At 33.9% G+C, this 20,244-nt stretch overlaps 1 protein-coding gene across 1 annotated transcript in view; it reads left to right on the top strand.

Moving 5' to 3' along the window:
- LOC143192694 (neuropeptide SIFamide receptor) overlaps positions 1 to 20,244 on the top strand; it is a 211,728-nt gene that overhangs the window by 44,930 nt on the left and 146,554 nt on the right. The window contains exon 2 of the mRNA XM_076398190.1: positions 14 to 341. Coding sequence (XP_076254305.1) covers positions 14 to 341 — 328 coding nt within the window. The remainder of the gene's footprint in view (positions 1 to 13; positions 342 to 20,244) is intronic.

The raw sequence follows: 20,244 nt of genomic DNA, 5'->3' as shown, positions 1-20,244 counted from the left end.
GTCTTTGTTACAGGCCTCAACATCTAAACGTTTGATGCCAATCGGCGTCCGTTCCCAGAATGGCATTTTGCTCTACAATTCGAGCATCAACAGCACGGAGCCCAGCATCATGCCCGAGTTGTTCTATCGTCATTCCGCTGCCATGACGGCAGTGTACTGCGTAGCTTATATCCTGGTGTTCGCCGTGGGCCTCGTGGGCAACTTCTTTGTGATCGCCGTCGTTTATCGATCTCCACGAATGCGAACCGTCACCAACTTCTTCATCGTCAACCTGGCTGTCGCTGACATCCTGGTTATCGTGTTCTGTTTACCGGCAACACTCATGTCCAACATATTTGTTCGTAAGTATCAGTTATTTTCTTCTTTTTACCCTATTACAGTTATAGAGATATTTTATGATGATCACAATATGTTCAAAGCAAACATAGATAATTTGCTAGTTCATAATGACATCTCAGTGCGTCCTCGTGAATGATACTATGGAAAATTTGTGATAATTTTTAGGCCTAAATGCACTAAAATGGTGTTTTTTTTACTTAAAAGGTGCGTTACTTAGTTGTAAATGCACTTCAAACGCTCCTTTATAGAACATACGACACTCACATATGATGAGGCATACCAGTATATAATGATGGTCAATATCTGTATGTTTTTGAAATTTATATGAGTTTGAGTTTTCTTGTGGCTTACGGTGGATATGTGAGTGATTGTCTGAAGAGTTCTTTCTTTTATTAATCAAGACAAATCAGATAGGGGATTGTTGTGAATTAACATGAATACTAAAAAAATCGAAGATCATACTACATATTCGTTCGACAAAATACGATATTTATTATTGAACAATACTTGAGCGTGACTTGAGGACAATGATACAAGATTCAATGTAACAAATTCAAATCAATTCAAAATGTAAACGAACATGCATGATATTACATAGATGCCCACTTTTACATTTCTAGTCGTAGTTCTGTTACGGTTAGAATATTAATCAGCTTGTCCAGGTTCTCCAGCCGAAGACACTGGTCCATGGTCTCTCCCAGGCTGACCAACCGTCTCGGCAAGTTGTATTTTCGGCATTCAATAAGTATGTATGTGCAGCCACATTTTAGATCAATTGTAGAAACTCCTTGCTCCAACTTTATTATTAAAAGGACAAGAAAATAATGCATTTGTTGTACCTGTCATTCCTTCTGGTTTTCAAAATATCAATGGATATTTTAAAGCATAATAAGAACGACGATTGTCTTAGATCATGTGGACCGTGTTATCTTTGCTTTGTATGCGTATATCGCAACGTTTAATTTAATGGGTTGCCAGACACAACAGTTTTTGACCGTGATTAACAGTTGGCAACACTTAAAATTATAAGCCCTTAAGTGCTCTTCACATAGTTTTGTAATCTATTGGAAGCGGCTTTTACAGAAATGTCCCCGAAATTACAAGAATTTATTTATTTTTAATCCATTGTTGTCATTTGTGAGATATTGGAAATGGTGTTGAATAATTGGACCAACTGCATATGATTTTGTAAAAACTTTCCAATTTTCCGCTCCTCCATCTACTCGATGCACAACTACAGCGAGTGTTAATAGAGTTTTGCTCCTCGTCACCCAAAAAATAGATTTGCAATAATATTGTATCAGAGTCAGGTATTGAAAAAACAATCAACTTGATGGTACGCCTGGATCAGAATATTGAAGTTGATTGAAAATTATGACCACCCTCACTCTCAACGACTTTTGTTGCTCCAAATAATTTTATTTGGAAGCTAGAAATGAATTAACGAGTCTTATGCAAAAACATAGATGTAGATGCAGCTAAATGTATTACCTGGTGGCTTATTTAATAAGAAAAATGAAATTTTTCTTGATGGTGAAGACCGACCGAATCGCCTCTCTACTTTACATACTTTACTTTATATAAGACAGACATTTTGCTATAATAAATACACAACAAATAATTAAATTTAAACTTAGTGTTTATATAGACAAGACATTGGTAATATAACTACAGATTAGATAAATTTAGAATGCGATATCCCTCGTATAAACATGTAACTAAATTTTGTTCGACTACGCTAACTTATAAATACTTAATTGGACACTATAAATATTCGAAATATACATTTTCTTTCCTTTGCAATCTAATTTTTTTCATACACCTGAACAAGCAACAAGTAATTATTATTTTTCTTATTACATTGCCCATGCTCAGTATATTGTGAACAATTAATAAATAAATACAAAAGTCTAGGAATTGCTTTCTACGGTAACGAATTAAAATAGGTTGGTACCGTTAAATAATATCTAGATAATTTTACATAATATCAGAAACACAAAATTATATACAATAATTCTTCATAGCAATATTGCCTGTATATGTGGTAGAACTTATTTTTTTTGGTGTTATGGTTCTTATTAGATTATAAACACCTATCAGAATTTGAAGACACAGATACGACTGCTTCAAGAGAATCTGTGACGGAACATGTATTATAATTTTCAATTTTCAAACCTTTCAATTTACATCCTTTGAAAAAAGTATGATACATTAATTTATTTCTAGTTCTTTTTGAAGATTCTAATGTCGACTCAGCAACTGCTGCTAACAATATTTAACGTAGCCATATTTTCCTTTCCGGTAGGTTAAAGGTTATCAATAAATACAGACATATTATGTGTTTACATTCAATTGCGAAAGCATATGTTAATGAAAGAGTTACTACTAAAATTAAAATTAAAATTACAATTTAGCTAAGAAAAGATGTTCCACATTTGGGTCTATAATCACCTAGCCGATCTGAAATTCATCCTTTCTATTCGAAAACGTCATGTAGAAGACACAAGAGGTTTTCTGAAGTTTATCATTGTTTAATTTTCAAAGCCATTTCTGTGCTGAGAAGAACCCATTGGAAAATGTTATTTAAAACTTTATATCCTTAAAAATAATACACACATTATAATTTTGCATTTAAACAAATAACATCTACCATAAATTGTACAAAAATAACTCCACAAGAACAAGCATTTCTTACAATTATTAGTAATAAAGAGCAAAAAATATAAATAGAATCTGTCACAGAGATATCACAAAGTTCGAAACGAAGAAAGGAAATCCTTAATATATGCCCATTTAATGTCCCATTCTATATTTCTGTTTTGTGAATATAACTAAGAACATTGAGAATATTACTGACAATGGCAAAATTTCGAGGTTGAAATGAAGAAAATTTAAAACATTCTTGAAACTTTATCGCAGCCACCTATCTGGTCCAACTGTGAATCTAATCTATTATCTAACTCAGATAAATACACACAAAAAATATTAGTAGTTTGAATTGCATACGCACAATCAAAAAATTGTATATATAAAGATGGAAAATTTAAAAGGACACTTTTTACCTATTCCTAACACTGATGCTATGATTATACTATACTCTATTATTGTATTAAAGCTTGAAAAAAAAGTCCTGAACCTTTTTGCTATTGTTGTTTTTCTCGATAATTGTAGTTTCGTATAAGCTGTCAAACAAGAACATCAATAGATGTATTCCGCATGAATATGTAGTTACTTTTTTGCAGAAAACTAAACGAATAGTAATTACATAGCGGAGCAATCGATCTGGCGTGATACCAGACGAGAAAGGAGAAGATTGGATTGGATTTTTTTAACGACGTTGTTTGAGTTGCCTCGGCAGATGAGAAACGCTCGTAACGCTTGATTTTAGTATTCGAATCGACCGAGAGATTATTATTCGCAATTGATGGCTTTCTACGTCTATTTTTTGTCGGTTAAAGCTTCACGCGCTAGTCGCTTTCATTGAAATTAATATCAGAGTGTTGAAACACCTTCGAATTATACGAAGCGCTCCCACGTTGTAATGTGTTCAAATGTCTGTCGAATATAATCGTTGAGCAAGGACCCGTAACGACACTCGAGGGAAAATAAAAGCACACAGACCCAGCGAAAGTGGAAACCGAAAACAGAACATCCAGGCTGGAAAAAATTTACATAACCTGTAACGTTCCTCCAAGTGGTTCGAGATAAATCCGAGCCGTGACACAAAAAGGAAACGTCTAAGATATTCAGGGATTTGCCAGACAGGATATGTTGTGAAGTTATTTAAATAAAGTTTTTTAAATTATTGGTAATTTATTATTTTATTGTTAGGATGGTAACAATGTTACGTATGTTGTCGGTATTTCACAAAGAGTATTATATAGAGGTTTAACTTAAATAGGCGAAACCGAGAAAATCTTTTGAGTGGTCCCACCAATGTAGGCACTGATGCCACGCCATTTTTGTGACTTAATTATAATCAATATATATATTGATTATCATTTATATATATATATATATATATATATATATATATATATATATATATTATATATTATATATTATTGATATATAATACAATATAATCAATAAATATTGATTATAATGTGTCTACAGCTTGAAAGTGTTGTCTATTCAGTGCATGTGTCGACATGGGGTGGCTCACTGGACTGTTTGTTAAATTGAAAAAGCTTTTACACCATATGCACTTTTAACTACTGAAATCATACCTCACAGACAGACATTTTAATGTCAAACAATGTGACGAATACGCTGCAATACGTCCAATATATTCGGATGATCCGCAAGGCAGTGTTCTTGGCCCATTGTTATATCTATTGTGTACAGTTGACCTACCGACCTCAAGAAACACTACTGTTGCAACATATGCTGACGATACAGCGGTTTTATCATCATACGAGTATCCAATATCAGCCACAAGAAACTATCAACTTCATCTTAACAAAGTCGAATTGTGGTTAAAAACGTAGCGTATCAAAGCAAATGAGACAAAATGTATCCATGTGACATTAACCTTTTGTAGAAGAACATGTCCCTCAGTAAAATTGAATAATCATGAACTTTCGCTAGCAGAAAACGTTAAATGTCTGGGAATGCATTTTGATCGACGTTTGACTTGCCCCATATTACGTCTCCAACAGACTGATTCAGCGCGATATCCCATCAGAACCCATAACGAGTGTGATTCAAAACGTTAGTGCGAAGTAGTCGGAATGACTATTAGTGCATCCCCACGTACTCGCCAAACAGTTAAATCTGCGCGATGAGAGCATAGTCACAAAAGTAAGCAACCATACGAACTGATTAATAGACACATAGAGTGAGATTTAATAAACTCTAGAATAACAAAACAAACACATATATGTTGGTTAAGATACTTATAAGTAATTGGTTTAAGGCTACTTAACCAAATTAGGTGGGATTTTTCTGGTCTATTCATGGAGTCAGAAAAATTAATTATTCAACAAGTATGTTTAAAAAAATAGGTTAATACAAAATAAAATAATATAATTCATAGACTAACAAGTTTAGACTGATTTTATAGACAAGATAGTATGTCATGATTGTTTTATTATATTGTTGAAAGATATTTAAGCTCTTTAACTCTTTAACTCCTCGATCTTACAGCTTAAACAGTTTAAAAAACAGCTGTAATTTTGATATATATCGATTGTAAGTTTTGGTTGCTGTTTTTCAAAGTAAAACTTGTTGGTATGTTTTCCGCATTATTACGTATATTATAGAATTTAACCGTTTTAATTATCCGTTTCACAATTTTCATAATAACATTGTAAGAATAATTATTACTTGCCTCAGTACATGTTTATGTCGAACCAAAAATGTATTCAAATAGAACAAGGTCAGCAATATATCAAAATATCAAAAATATATATAAAAGTACTTCCCAAATTTAAGTAAAAAGCCTTAAGTAACATCTTAAAAAATTTCTGCCTAGAATATTAAGATGTACTATCAACATGGGTAACAAATCTTGTCAGGTGACTTTGTGCTCTAGCATCTACTGATTCTTTTTCCTGTGTTAACCTTCGAAATCAAACGAATACACCCTCAAACAGCCAATTACAGATACACAATATTTTCTCAGTAACGAATAATGTTTACTAGTTTACCCGTTTTGTCCATAATGAAGGTCATTTAAGTAAAAATACCACTGTTTAATTCAAAAGGAGGACGTCACGGTAATAATCTGGCTAGACAAAAGGCAAGTTTCAAAAGCAAAAAAGCTTTCAAGCACATATTTTGACAGTGGATGAAAATTGGATCAAATAAGACAACTCCAGACATGAAAAGTCGTAGTTTGGTCGAGAAAAGCCATCCACATTAAACTCGAAGCATAATAAGTATAATATTCATGATCACAAAGTCTTGCTGCGGGATCCGCAACGTATAGTGCAACAGTTCAATTGAAAAGTCGCCGGCTTGGCACATAGATCTCGCTACTAGAATTAAATCCATATATTTTCTAATTAGCCCTAAGCCTCAGAAGATGCGTGTATATATTTGACAGCTGTTGGATCATTAGTTTGTGAATTATAACATTTTGAGTGAAGCAATTTTTGTTATTCCGAAAAAAATTGATAAAAAGGAATTACGCGTGTTGATAAAATATTTTTTTTTTATGGGAAAAATACAGTTCAAGCAAAAACTTGGCTTGATGACGAGTTTCCGGACACTTCCCCAGGAAAATCAACCATCAAAGATTGGTATGCTAAGTTTAGACGTGGTGAAATGAGCACCAAAGATTGTGAACGCAGTGGACGCCCAAAAGAGGTCCAACCGAAGAAAGCATTAAAAAAATCCACAAAATGATTTTGCATGACCATAAATTGAAATTTAATAAAATAGCAGAGACTCTAAAGTTATCAACTGAACGTGTACATCATATCATTCACGAATATTTGGGTATCAGAAAGCTCTGTGCAATGTTAGTGCCACGCGAGCTCACTTTTGACCAAAAACAACGACGAGTTCATGATTCGGACCAGTGTCTGACGATGATCAAGCGTAATAAAACCGTGTTTTTGCGTCGATATGTGACAACGGATGAAACATGGCTCCATCATTTCACTCCGAAGTCCAATCGACAGTCATCCAACTAGGCTGCACACGATGAACCCGCTCCAAAGCGTGTGAAAACGCAACAGTTCATGGCAAGGTTATGGCGTCAGTACTTTGTAATGCGCATGGAATAATTTTCATTGACTGCCTTGAAGAAGGAAAGACCATCAACAGCGACTATTACATAGCGTTATTCTACCGTTTGAAGGACGAAATCGCCAAAGAGCGGCCGAATTTGAAGAAAAAGAAAGCTGCTTCACCAAAACATTGCACTGTGTCACAAGCCAGTGAAAACGATGGCAAAAATCCATGAATTGGGCTTCGAATTGCTTCCTGGCCCACCGTATTCTCCAGATATGGCCCCCAACGACTATTCCCTTTTCTCAGATCTCAAAAGAATGCTCGCTGGGATGAAATTTTCGTCGAATGAAGAGGTGATCGTCGAAATTGAGGCCTATTTTGAAGCAAAAGACAAATCGTACTACAAAAATGGTATCGAAAATTTGGAGAGTCACTATAATTAGTTTATCATCTTTGAAGGGAATTATGTTGATTAAAAAAAATTTATTTTGCCAAAAAAATTTCTTTTACTATGGTAGGCCGGGGACTTTTAATTGACCTGTTACTACGATCTACTAATATCGAATTAAACTGTAGCTGCGTATATTTACTGACATCAGTTGGACGATTTGGAAGACAAATTATTTTAAAAGAGACCAGAAATATCTAGTAACACAAGGAAATTAATCTTCTTACATGGCAATTCTCGGCCATACGTTACAAGAATTATGAAAGATAAGGTGTTGCAGCTTAAATTGGAAGTTATTCCGATTGCCAGTTGTTCAAATTGAGGCAGCATGGCTTGTAAAATGCTCTTCCGCATCGAGATGATTTAAGAATTATGGAGAAAATTTTTGGAAAATGATGGAATTTAACACCAACAAATGTTTGTTTTGTAGTGAAAAAATAACCAAAACACTAATATATACTAAAGAATTATTACAGCAACCTATAACTTTTAATTAACATAAAATCTAAATACGAGAACTGAAACATAACTAACATATTAGAGAACAAACAATAGTTGAAGAAATTTCATTAAGCAAAATTGTATCAGTTAAGGAAAAGTTATAATATAATAAAAGTATTTCTTCGAGACGAATATAAAGTTGCTTGAAGCTTTTTATTATAAGTGCTGAAACTCTCAATATCGAGAAATTAAAGCAAACCCAAAGAATCAACACGAAGAAATGGCGATGGCGACGACGGAGACGGAATAAAAAAAATGTGTTTACATCCGAGTCGAAAATGAAACGGTTTTTTCCCAGACTTGGACAAACCAAGAAACCTTATTTGGGTCTTAATTTGTCAGCGGGGATATCTCTCTTTTTTCCACGACGGGCGGGGGAGGAAGGGGGCGGGGATCGAATAACATTCCGAAACGGTTGATGTGGAGGGAGGGTGTTTTTTCTTCGGGCTATCGCCTGCGAACGGGGTAGCGCTTATTTATTGGGTTTCGCATCGGGATCGTATTTCTAATAGGGAAGGAGGCAACATCCATAATTCATTGAGATAGCCTCAAAAGTTTTATTCATTTTTTTAGGTTAAGTTTCGGTCTGCTCCGTGCAGCTTACAAACAACAATATACTAGACGCACAGTCGTTACTTTGTTTTCAAGATTTATCCAGGCAGCTGTTGCGAAATTCATGATTTTATTTAATGAAATATGAGTTGTAAAACGATATGGCATTTTATATAGTATTGGTAGTTCGTAATGAATTGAAAAAAGAAACAAAAACAAACTTCAACAAAATAATGACCATAATATTATCAAACATATATATATATATATATATATATATATATATATATATATATATATATATATATATATATAGCTGAAAAAGGTCACGAGGTCGTAAATATTCACAATATACGACATTACACGACAAAAAACCTCTGCCTATGTTTTATATAGATATAAAACCTAATGGAAATAATAAGGCGGTGTATGAAATCACCAAATTAGAAAATAATATTATTAAATGCGAACCACCACATATAATAAGAATTATACCACAATGCACAAGGTGTCAAGCGCACGGGCACACAAAGACTTACTGTCGCAAATCATGTAGATGCGTAAAATGTGCAGGAGAACATAAAACAGGAGATTGTACTCGTAAAGTTCGCGATGAAAAAGTGAAATGTGTTAACTGTAACGGAAATCATCCAGCGAACTACAAGGGTTGAGCAGTTCAGAAGCAATTACAGCAGAAACTCTATCCTGCCTTACGGGAAAAAAGGCATGAAGAAAAACAATCCACTACTAACAATCTACCACTACCAACCAGAACAAAACAACCAGACATAACTTATGCCCAAATAGTTGAAAATGGTTCAGCACAAAATCGAGAGACGACATCTCAACCTACTGAAACTAGCAACATCCCAAGATTAGAAAATATGATGGCCAAACTAATGAATCAAATGAGTACGATGTTTGATCTACTCACAGCCGTCGTAAGCAAACTTGCCTAATGCCTGAAACCAATAGCTACAAAATCGCCGTCTGGAATGCCAGTGGGCTCCAACAATACGCCAGGGAACTAAAAATGTTCGAAATTAAACAAAATATTGACGTTATGATGGTTTCCGAAACACACTTTACGGACAAACATTATTTGAAAATTCCTAAATATAAGCTTTATCATACAAATCACCCTGATGATAAAGCACATGGAGGTACAGCCATAATAATTCGAGATGATATAAAGCATTTCGAAAAAGAAAAATTCTGCAAAGACTACCTGCAAGCCACCAGTATAACCATAGAGGAAGTCCATGGACCATTAACAATTTCTGCCATTTATTGCCCACCCAAACATAACAACAAGGCAGAACAATTTCAAGAATTCTTCAGTACGCTAGGTAATAGATTTATAGCAGGAGGAGATTATAATGCAAAACATTTAATGTGGGGTTCAAGAATAATAACCTCAAAAGGTAGAGAAGTGCTCAAAGCCATAAGGATAGATAACTTACAACATATCTCTACTGGTGAACCAACATATTGGCCTTCAGACAGAAATAAAAAACCAGATACAATAGATTTCTGTATTACAAAAAATATTGATCCAAAAAAGTGTCAGGCAGAATCATATTTCGACCTGTCTTCTGATCATTATCTGATAGGTTAGGGTTGTTTATTATATATACATTGAACTCTTTTCTTCACCTCCCATGACGTAGAGTTCTACGCATATTTTTTTATGTAGACTTATCCTCTGGAGACGTAATGTAACTAATTAACAATTGTATATCTAATTAATGTATTATACTTTCATTATAGAACATATTTACATTTTATGTTTAATTCTTGTTTCATTCGGTGGTTTATGCTCTGTCAACTAACTTTTCTACTGATAATACTTCTGTTACTAACTGTGTACACCATTCGTGATAAAATTGATTACTGAATTCTCCCTAATTTATTTACCATATCAAAACAGTTAGTATTCATCACCTCATGTATAATTCTCGTGATAAAATTGATAACTGAATTCTCCCTAATTTATTCACCATATCAAAACAGTTAGTATTCATCACCTCATGTATAATTCTGAAAAGCTGATGAATATCTATGCACATAAATCGTTCACACTCTACAATACAACTTCCTACAATTATTGTAAATTAATTACACGACTTTACGAAAAATGTTTCGTTCTTTGTTCTAAAATTTATTTTATGATTGTCCGCTTAATTATGAACAAAAACGAAATGAAAGTATCTTTTTTGGTATAAAGTTTGCTTTTGTTATGGTTATAGTAATAATATTCATATTTCAATTTTTTATAAATTTTCATTATTTTTAATACATTAAGAAATACCGCGCCATCAGAGTGGGTTCACACAGTGCTGACAAATGGCACTGGACTGATAAACAGCGATCAGGAGTTCTGTTCAAATCTAGAATACATTAAAATGTCGTCGCGAAAGTGTAAATATGATGCTGATGTATTTTACTAAATATGTGGGCAATTTATTAAAGTTCGAGACGGAAAATACTAATTAAATACATCTCACGTTCTCTGTGAAGGCTACGAAACATATTTTAACTGTCCTATTCGGAATGAAGACAGGACATGTTGCTTGTAACAAGTGTAAAAGATATTTGGAATATAATAAACTAGCGACCCGCCCCGGCTTCGCACGGGTGCAATGCTGATACTAAATTAAATACACTACAGAAAAAATATGAACGTTGTATATAAAAACATAGCGGCCCGCTCCGACTTTGCACGGGCATAAAATATATATGCCTATGTCACTCAATGAAAACATGATTAAAATCGATCCAGTATTTTTGGTTCATTCATTACTGCCCTTGGCCTGCACGCATTAAATTTGGAGTAAAACAATTCCTCTTCTCCTATACTTACTATGAAGATTTCCTGCTATCTTTGGAATATCTAAATTCATACAATTTTTATTACATTACACATTTTTAAACGCAAATTTTAAATTTGTAATATCTCCGAAAATATTTGTTTAATTTACATGCTGTAAGGAACCATATTGATCTATATTAATTGCACACTGTATTTAAGGTACTTAATTCGATAAGAATTAATGCCGTATTGCTTAAAATAGCTTCGTAAATAAGCCATTTTCTCACGTAAAAAGTAAACAATAAAAATGGTTAATGTGGGTTATCCCTAAAAGATAAACATATACCATCGCGGACTTTTTGTAGACCTTTTTATGGTGTACAATACTGTAGTACATTAATTTGATCTAACTCGTAGGGTTAGGCAGCGTTTTTGCTAATTGCTAAATAAGCCTAAAAAAATATGTTAATTTACGACATCACGTTAGAAACCTCTAAAATTAGCAATGTTGCCTTAGTATATTACGCATATATTATACATACAAACCTTCCTCTTGAACCACTCTATCTATTGAAAAAAACCGCATCAAAATCCGTTGCGTAGTTTTAAAGATTTAAGCGCACATGGGGATATAGGGACAGAAGAGGCGACTTTGTTTTATACTATGTAGTGATATATAAGTTAGGGATGATGAAACTATTTGTTAAAAAACTGGATCAAACCTCAGGAGCGTTTAAATACATGAGGATTTTTTTCTGAAATTATCAGAAGCAAGGTTTAAGGCTGGGATTTTTGTTAGTTCGCAAATCAGACATTTTTTCGGCGAAGAAAATTTTCCGACGCTGCTGAATCGTACTCAAAAAGCGAGTTGGAACAGTTTCAAGGTAGTCCTTTCTGGATTTTTAAGAAACAACAAAGCGGAAAACTACAAAAAGCTAGTTGATAATACGCTAAAAAATTCTAAGGCCATGGGCTGCAAGATATCACTAAAAGTTCTTATGTTGCATGCTCATGTAGGTAATTTCAAAACAACATGGGAGCGCATTCAGAAGGGCAAGGAGAACATTTTCACCATGACATCATGAGCGTCGAACAACGTCATCAAAGCCAATACAATGAAAACATGTTGGGAGACTATATTTGGGGTTTATTAAGAGATAGTACCTATGAACATAAGAGAAAAAGTAAAAGTCTACACTTTTAAATTATTTTCCACTTTTTTGTAAGTTATTTTGATAATAAAACTTAATAAAAACAATTAATATGTCCATTTTAATAGTTTCATTTTCACTTAAAAGTTAACACCACAGATTTTGAAAAATATCGTTCCTAAATAAAAAGCAAACTTTTTTTTTTCGTCTAATTACGGGCTAAAGAATTGGAATTTAATGGTTTAAAGTCAAAGTCATATTTTGTGTTCACTCGTGTTATCTACTCACCTTTCAACTCAAAATCAACCATCACGGATTGGTATGCTAAATTTAGACGTGGTGAAATGAGCACAAGAAGTAAAAGAGGTTGTTACCGACGAAGACACTAAAAAAATCCACAAAATGATTTTAAATTACCATAAATTGGAATTGAATGAAAGAGCAGATACTCTTAGGATATCAACGGAACGTTTACATTATATCATTCACGAATATTTGGGTATGAGAAAGCTCTGTGCAAAGTGGGTGCCGCGCGAACTCACTTTTGACCAAAAACAACGACGAGTTGATGACTCGGAGCAGTGTTTGAAGATGATCAAGCATAATAAATCCCAGTTTTTGTGTCGATATGTGACACTGGAAGATATATGGCTCCATCATTTCATTCCGAAGTCCAGTCAACGGTCATCCGAGTGGACTGTACAAGCTGAACCCGCTCCAAAGCGTGGGAAAACGCAACAGTCGACTCGCAAGGTTATGGCGTCTGTATTTTGGGATGCACATGGAATAATTTTCAGTCTGTGAAAACGATGGCAAAAATCCATGAATTGGGCTTCGAATTGCTTCCTCATCCACTGTATTTTCCAGATCTGGTCACCTGCGACTATTTCCTGTTCTCAGATCTCAAAAGGATGCCCGCTGGGAAGAAATGTTTGTCAAATTAAGAGGTGATCGCCGAAACTGATGCCTATGATGCTATAATAAGTGTATCGCCCTTGAAGAGAATAATATTCAATAAAAAAAACTAATTTTGCCTAACAAAAGTATTTTACTATGGTAGGCCGGAGACTTTTCAACTGATATGTTATTACATGATTTTAAATATTTTATTATTGTAAAAGCAATGTCTGAAAGTTCCACGTCTGAAAGTGAAGATAACCCACGAAGAACTCTAGTTGAACTCTTCGTGAGTTATCTTTACAGCAGTTAAATCCTATATTACTTTATAGTGTACGAAGGAATATTCCTTCGTGCCTCAAGAATCATATCTCATAGCTCTAACCTATCATGTATACAGTTTCCATACAGTTTTTTCTTGAATAATCGTATTAAATGTTTTCAATATATCAGCATATATCTTACTTGTATCTTTCTTTAACAATATTCACGTCTTGCAACCGGATATTAGGGTTGGTTTTATTAACGAATTTGCTTTTGCATTATATCGATTATTTGAATTTGCAATGTAAACACAATTTGGGAACAGTCAAGAATATTTGCTAATACGTCCTCATTATAACATTCTTGTAAGTACATTTATAAAGTAAGTTACACTTACTTTTGCTGCAAATCCGCCATTTATTAAAATAATTTTTGAACGTTTTTATTGTTTTTGAACAGTTTACTTGTTTGACTCTATTTTGCGCAATTAGGAACAACAGTACCAACACTACATGTGGCATCTATTTTGTTTTAAGATTTACTAAAGCAGCTCGTGCAGCATTGTTGATTTTATTAAGTAAAATGAATGCTTTTAAAGAGAATCGCTAACTGCCTCTTATGTTTTCTCAAATGCTAGTTCACAACACTTGAATTAAGCAAATTAGCAATAGTATTATCACAAACATATTATGTATGTATAAAGTATTAAAATTTTCCACTTAGTGATCAACATAGCTTTTATATAGCAAATACAATTTTCTATCGGAAACTAAATTATAATTTAAAAACTATACGTATTTACAGTTTATATATCAGTACAGCCCCAAGTTTGAGGTCAAGTGTGTTTTGAGAAATTTTTGACACTTTACTGAAAAAAATTGATACAATATATTTTATTTGAAATATTATGCATCACGAGCCTTATTCTCATCTTCTCCGCAGCATATGTCCGGTTCATACAACGTGTTAGGGAAAGTTTTTCGTTCTAATATGTCGACTATAATGTCTATGGAACTTTTCCATCCTATGTGGACGTCTGGACATAGTTGATTCATCAAATACTAAACTAGATGGAAGTTTATTCTAGGTTTTCACTCGATATAGCCTTAGAACTATTTTGATTCTCCAAGGTGTTTTTTGAATCGTTGGATAAAAGTGTTTAATGGACTTCCGCAGCAGATTTTTGATATCAAACAATAAACAAAAGTAATTAATATCAAAAACTCAATTTTAAGCCTCCCATAACTGTACTAATTTTAATACTAAAGGGAAAAATATTATTTTAAGCTAGAGACTAGAGTAGAAATATGTTGAAAATATTCAGCCAGATAAGGTTATTTTGTTTCGTAGGACTTTATATATTGATATTTGCGTTATATTTTCACAAAATATCAAAATACAGGCAACTACCTAATATAATCGACATATTTAATATTAAATTCTGAATCACTTCTAATCCTTCATCTATTCTCGATAATTTTATTGAGTGTATCAATCAAGTTTAATTCCATTCAAAGAACTTCTTTAAAAGTTTCTTATGTTTGATCAAATGGTATTTTCAAAAATCTACTTCAATTTTCATCAGTCAGATATTTTAAAATAAAAATTAATTATCCGAAGGTGTACATCAGGTGAATACAACGAGTAGTACTGCTTACAATTAGGCGTTTCTGTATGGATTTTTTTTTTATGGATTTTGCGACTGTACTGAATTTCCTATACTACAGTGGAGGATTAGATCTTCGCAGGTTTATACACATTATAGCTGTCGGAGACAATAGTGAAGAAAGTAACAACAGACAAGTGACAATATAAATAACTGGACACAAAAAAAAGATAAATAAAAATTAAAGAAAATAAATCTGTGCATATGCAGTTCACGTACAATCAGATCGTACAAGCACTAATAATATTAAATAATACTGTAATTCCATATAGCAACAATGCTAAATATCTCGGAATATATCGGATACAAAACTTCGCTGGAAGGAACATATAAAGAAAAAAAGAAAAGCACTGGAATTGAAATATAGGAAAATCTAATGGCTAAATAAAAGAAAATCACAATTACAGTACACAACAAATTGCTATTATATAAGCAAATACTGTTCTGCAAAGAGAAATATAAACAAAATACAAATTTTTCAGAACAAAGTCCTGAGAAGTAATGTGGGCGAACCCAAATAATATAGAACTGATAACCTACATCAAGACCTTCAGATAACCAGAGTCAGTCAAGAAATCAAGAGAATTGCAAGAGGACATAAGGAAAGACTGCATTCTCATGAGAATGAATATTGAAGTATAGGTTAGTCGAAAACGTCTATTAACAATTCAATAATTAAATAACAAAAAAATGGAATGGCGATATCACGTCGAAAGGACGATATCAGTTTGGCCAACAATCCAATAATCAACCAGTACTTCAGTAGTACTCTTCTTACTTCTTTAGTATATGGAAACCTTCTAAACAAAAAAATCAAAAAAATTAAACATCAAAATTAAATTAAAAAATTTGAACAGGTGGTACTCAAGAAGCACTATGTTTGATGAGTACATTGGGCAGAGCAGAGCTTGCAATTCTTACGATATTTCGCCACTTGTTGTTATAAGCGTCGTTGTTATTCAATTAAAATTGGTAAACTTCTGCATTATCAATTTCACTCGATTTTAACGCGTCATAATTGCTGATTCCACCATATGCACAGGAATAATCTACGGCCTTATGGTTTTCTGAACATGCCGCTTCTGTGTCGATGTGAACTTAGAAGTCATTCCAGAAGACATCCGGTGTTACCCAGCCTGGTTACTGTTGTGACTGGGATGGTTATTCCTTGTCGGATTTTCCACTATTGCCTATAAAGACACTTACAATTACTATCACAAACATAAAATACATCCATGCTCCAGCAGGATTGGCACCCCCGGCTATCACAACCGCAGAAGGACCGTCCAGTCGCCCTGATAACTGCGCCAAGGAAACCGGCAGACCGCGATGTTAAAACTATTCAGAATTACATTTTTAATCAATTCGTGTGATAAGCAGCTTTTCTCCCTTTATATATTTCTTTTATTTATTTCTCCAATATAAAAATCTGAAAACAATTAATTAATCAACTGCTATATGAAAGTTTCAGCTTGTTTTTATTCGACCAATAAGTCTTCTAGTTAATTGTCTTCAGACTTTTTGGCCCTATAGATCGCTATTTATCACTTTAAATAGCTGAAATTATTAGTAATAATTGGGATATATTTAAAAGTGTTTGGCAGATTGCTGAAAATGGAATTTTCAGTTTTTCGTGATTAATTTCTGTATATACCGAATAATTCAATAATGTTAAAAAGATAACTATTGTTTTATATAGAGAAATATAGAAACCATCCAATTTAGCAGTTATATTAAGTTGTTTAAGCGTTTTTTAAATAAAATCAAAAATGTTTCATAAAAAAATCAAAATACATGTAACAATAGTTATATTCTTAAATTTCTTATTAATTCTTCTATTCTCGATATTTCCATAAACTCTGTCAATTTATTCCAATTCTATACCTCAAATTAATGCTTTTTAATGTTTCCATTCTTTGATTAAAAATCCAATAAATCGCGTTTTTATTCTACGCGATGAATCGTCAGTTTAATGGTGGGGAAACGGATATAAAACGCTGCCGGGGTGGTTTCGAGCGGGGTGCGGAGTCACCTGCGTGCATGATTCCGGCCTAAATAGTACGGTGGGCCGGGGATGTCGCGCTAGCCGTAAAGTAGGCCGCTGACCCGGTCAGCCAGCCAGGTGAAACAGGAGAACGAACTGAGTCAAGGCCGATCCAGGGTGCATAACGATCGAAAATGCATAAATCCAGCCGGCATTTTTCTTGACGACGCTCGGTCTGTTTATCAAGCTCCCTCTCCGCCGCCGCCACCCGTACTCTTACCTACCTTTCGTGAGACAGGCGCAGTGGTTTCCGCAGAAAACTTTTACGCAAAGTTTAATTTAATCAGAGGCACTTAATATTTCGTTTTGCATTAAAATCAGCGGTTTTGAAATTTAAAACAATCGGGGATTTATTACCTATTCATATAATGCAAGAAATATTTCAGCTAAAACTACAAGAGATGGACAAAATAGTATGAATACTCGACATAAAGATGTTGAGACATTATTTGCTTTCAAAACATTTGCATTTCTTCGCAGAATAGATTTGTAGAATTTCTAAACAGTTCCCAATGCAATATCTTCCCAGTTTTATACAAAACACCCTCCAATTGTTTTGTAGCGACCTTGAGGCATGTCGAATTTTACATCGTGGAATAAGGGTCTACAAAATAGTTTTCTCCCACGGTTTGGAGCAGGTTCATCGTGTGCAGTCTACTCGGATGACTGTCGATTGGACTTCGGAGTGAAATTGTGGAGCCACGTTTCATTCATTGTCCCATATTGACGCAAAAACTCGCCTTTATTAGGTTTTATCATCTTCAAACACTGCTCCGAGTCATCAACTCATCTTTGTTTTTGGTGAAAAGTAAGCTCGCGCGGCACTCACTTTGCACAGAGCTTTCTCGTACCCAAATTTTCGTGAATGATGTACACGTTCAGTTAATATAATTAGAGTGTCTGCTATTTCATTCAATTTCAAATTACGGTAATTCAAAATCATTTTATGGATTGTTTAAATATATTCTTAGGTAACAACCTCTTTTGGGCGTCCACTGCGTTCACCGTCTTCGGTGCTCATTTCACCACGTCTAAACTTAGCATACAAATCCTTGATGATTGGTTTTCCTGGTCAGTGCCTGGAAGCTCGGCATCAAGCCAAGTTTTTGCTTCAACTGTATTTTTTCCCTTCAAAAAGCAATATTTTATCAACTCGCGAAATCCCTTTTTAACCATTTTGTTCACAATAACATAAGTTGCTTCACTCAAAATGCTATAATTCACAAACTAATGATCCGAGAGCTGTCAAATTCATACAGGCATCTTTTGAGGGTTAGGGCTAACTAAAAAGATATGGATTTAATTCTAGTAGCGCCATCTATATGTCAGACCGGTGACTTTTCAATTGAGCTGTTAATCCTTACTCTATGCGCTAAAACTTCCCATAAAATTATGTTAAGGCCTGGCGATTGGACTGGCTTGAAAAGATGTTCGAGAGTCATCTGACGCTCCTTAAAAAAAATTAATATGCCAGTTTGTGGCAGAAATATCGTAGTCATAATAAAAGCTTCACCATTGAGAATTCAATAATTCATCATAAAATGGCCAGAGATTTGAATGAGAGGACCAAATAGGTTCCACGATATTGCCACCCAAATCATAACGTAACCAACCCCATGCTTAACTATTTAAAATATGAATTACGGATCGAAGGCTTCTTTTGGTATTTTCCAAACATCCGGATATTTTTTAGGAATCAAAGTTAACGATGATTTATTGAACCCTACCACATTCTTGATGAACAATGTTAGTTTTGTGGAGGTTGAAACAGTATAACAAACAAGTGTTCAGTTCTGTTGCCACTTTTACCAAAACAGCTTTATGTTGCCTGGTTCAAGAAAATAAAACCGGTTGACGTTGGATTGACAATCGTTCCGGAGTTATTCAAAATATCCGTTGGTTTATTTAAATGGGGTTCCGGCAAAACTATCGCAGATGAAGCTGCAAGGTCACCAAATGTTGATTAAATATGCTTTATCCAGAACCAGAAGACCCCTCGCAAAAACTATTCCAATTAGAAAATATTCAAGCTTTTAAAAAACCTCCCTAGTCCATGGATTTCAGTTCTAACTTAGTCTATTAGAATTTGGGCAAAAGCTTGCAAATCAGGGCGTTCGACAACTAAAGTCGGGCTCAAGTTGCCCAACTTTTTAGTTGTGGACTATTAATAAATATTTATTAGAGATACCTAAAATCATAAAGAGTATACTATGTAAATGTTAGGAAAAATAGTGATAATTAAAGTGTATAATAATAAAAATATTTTCCATAATCTTCTTTTGAAAAAGAATTGGCAGTGCACCTTTTTGCTATTTCTGTATGCCGATCATCACGGCCAAGCTCATTCAAGTGATACATGGTGTGAGAAACAGACAACTGCTTAACATTGAGCTAACCAATAGTTTTACAGTGGCATTTTCCTTGAACAAATAGCTCCAAATTGGCATTACGGTTATATGACATTCTACAAACAATACAAAATAAGTTAGCATATAATCGAAACTTTGTACATAAACCCGTGGAGAATCCGATGAAATAAAAATTAGTTTATGGTAAAATACTTTCGTGTTATGATGAAATGTGAAACTTTCATGAAGTTTTTTGGGATATCCTATAGATAAACTAGTGCAATAACGGGTTTAAAATATGATGAATGAAGTATTTTTAATAGGAAAAGTGGTTTAAAATAAATTAAAAGTTTCTATTTACATATTGTTTATGTTGTTTATCTATTTATATTTAGAACATACATTTGCCGCCTTAGTAGCGCAGTGGTTAAGAAGACAGGAGGGTCCTCCTGCTGTTGCGTAGTCGCGAATTCAAATCCTGCTGAGGCATGAAGGTACTTTATGTTTATGTATATGTCTTTATGGGCAACACTGGAAAATT

Source organism: Rhynchophorus ferrugineus, unplaced genomic scaffold (genome assembly GCF_030347505.1).
Source record: "Rhynchophorus ferrugineus isolate W39M unplaced genomic scaffold, kcgeb_rfMv2 rfM1, whole genome shotgun sequence".
In the NCBI taxonomy this organism is placed as follows: domain Eukaryota; kingdom Metazoa; phylum Arthropoda; class Insecta; order Coleoptera; family Curculionidae; genus Rhynchophorus; species Rhynchophorus ferrugineus.
The sequence above is the reverse complement of the archived record's forward strand: the minus strand, read 5'-3'. Positions and strand labels throughout refer to the sequence as shown.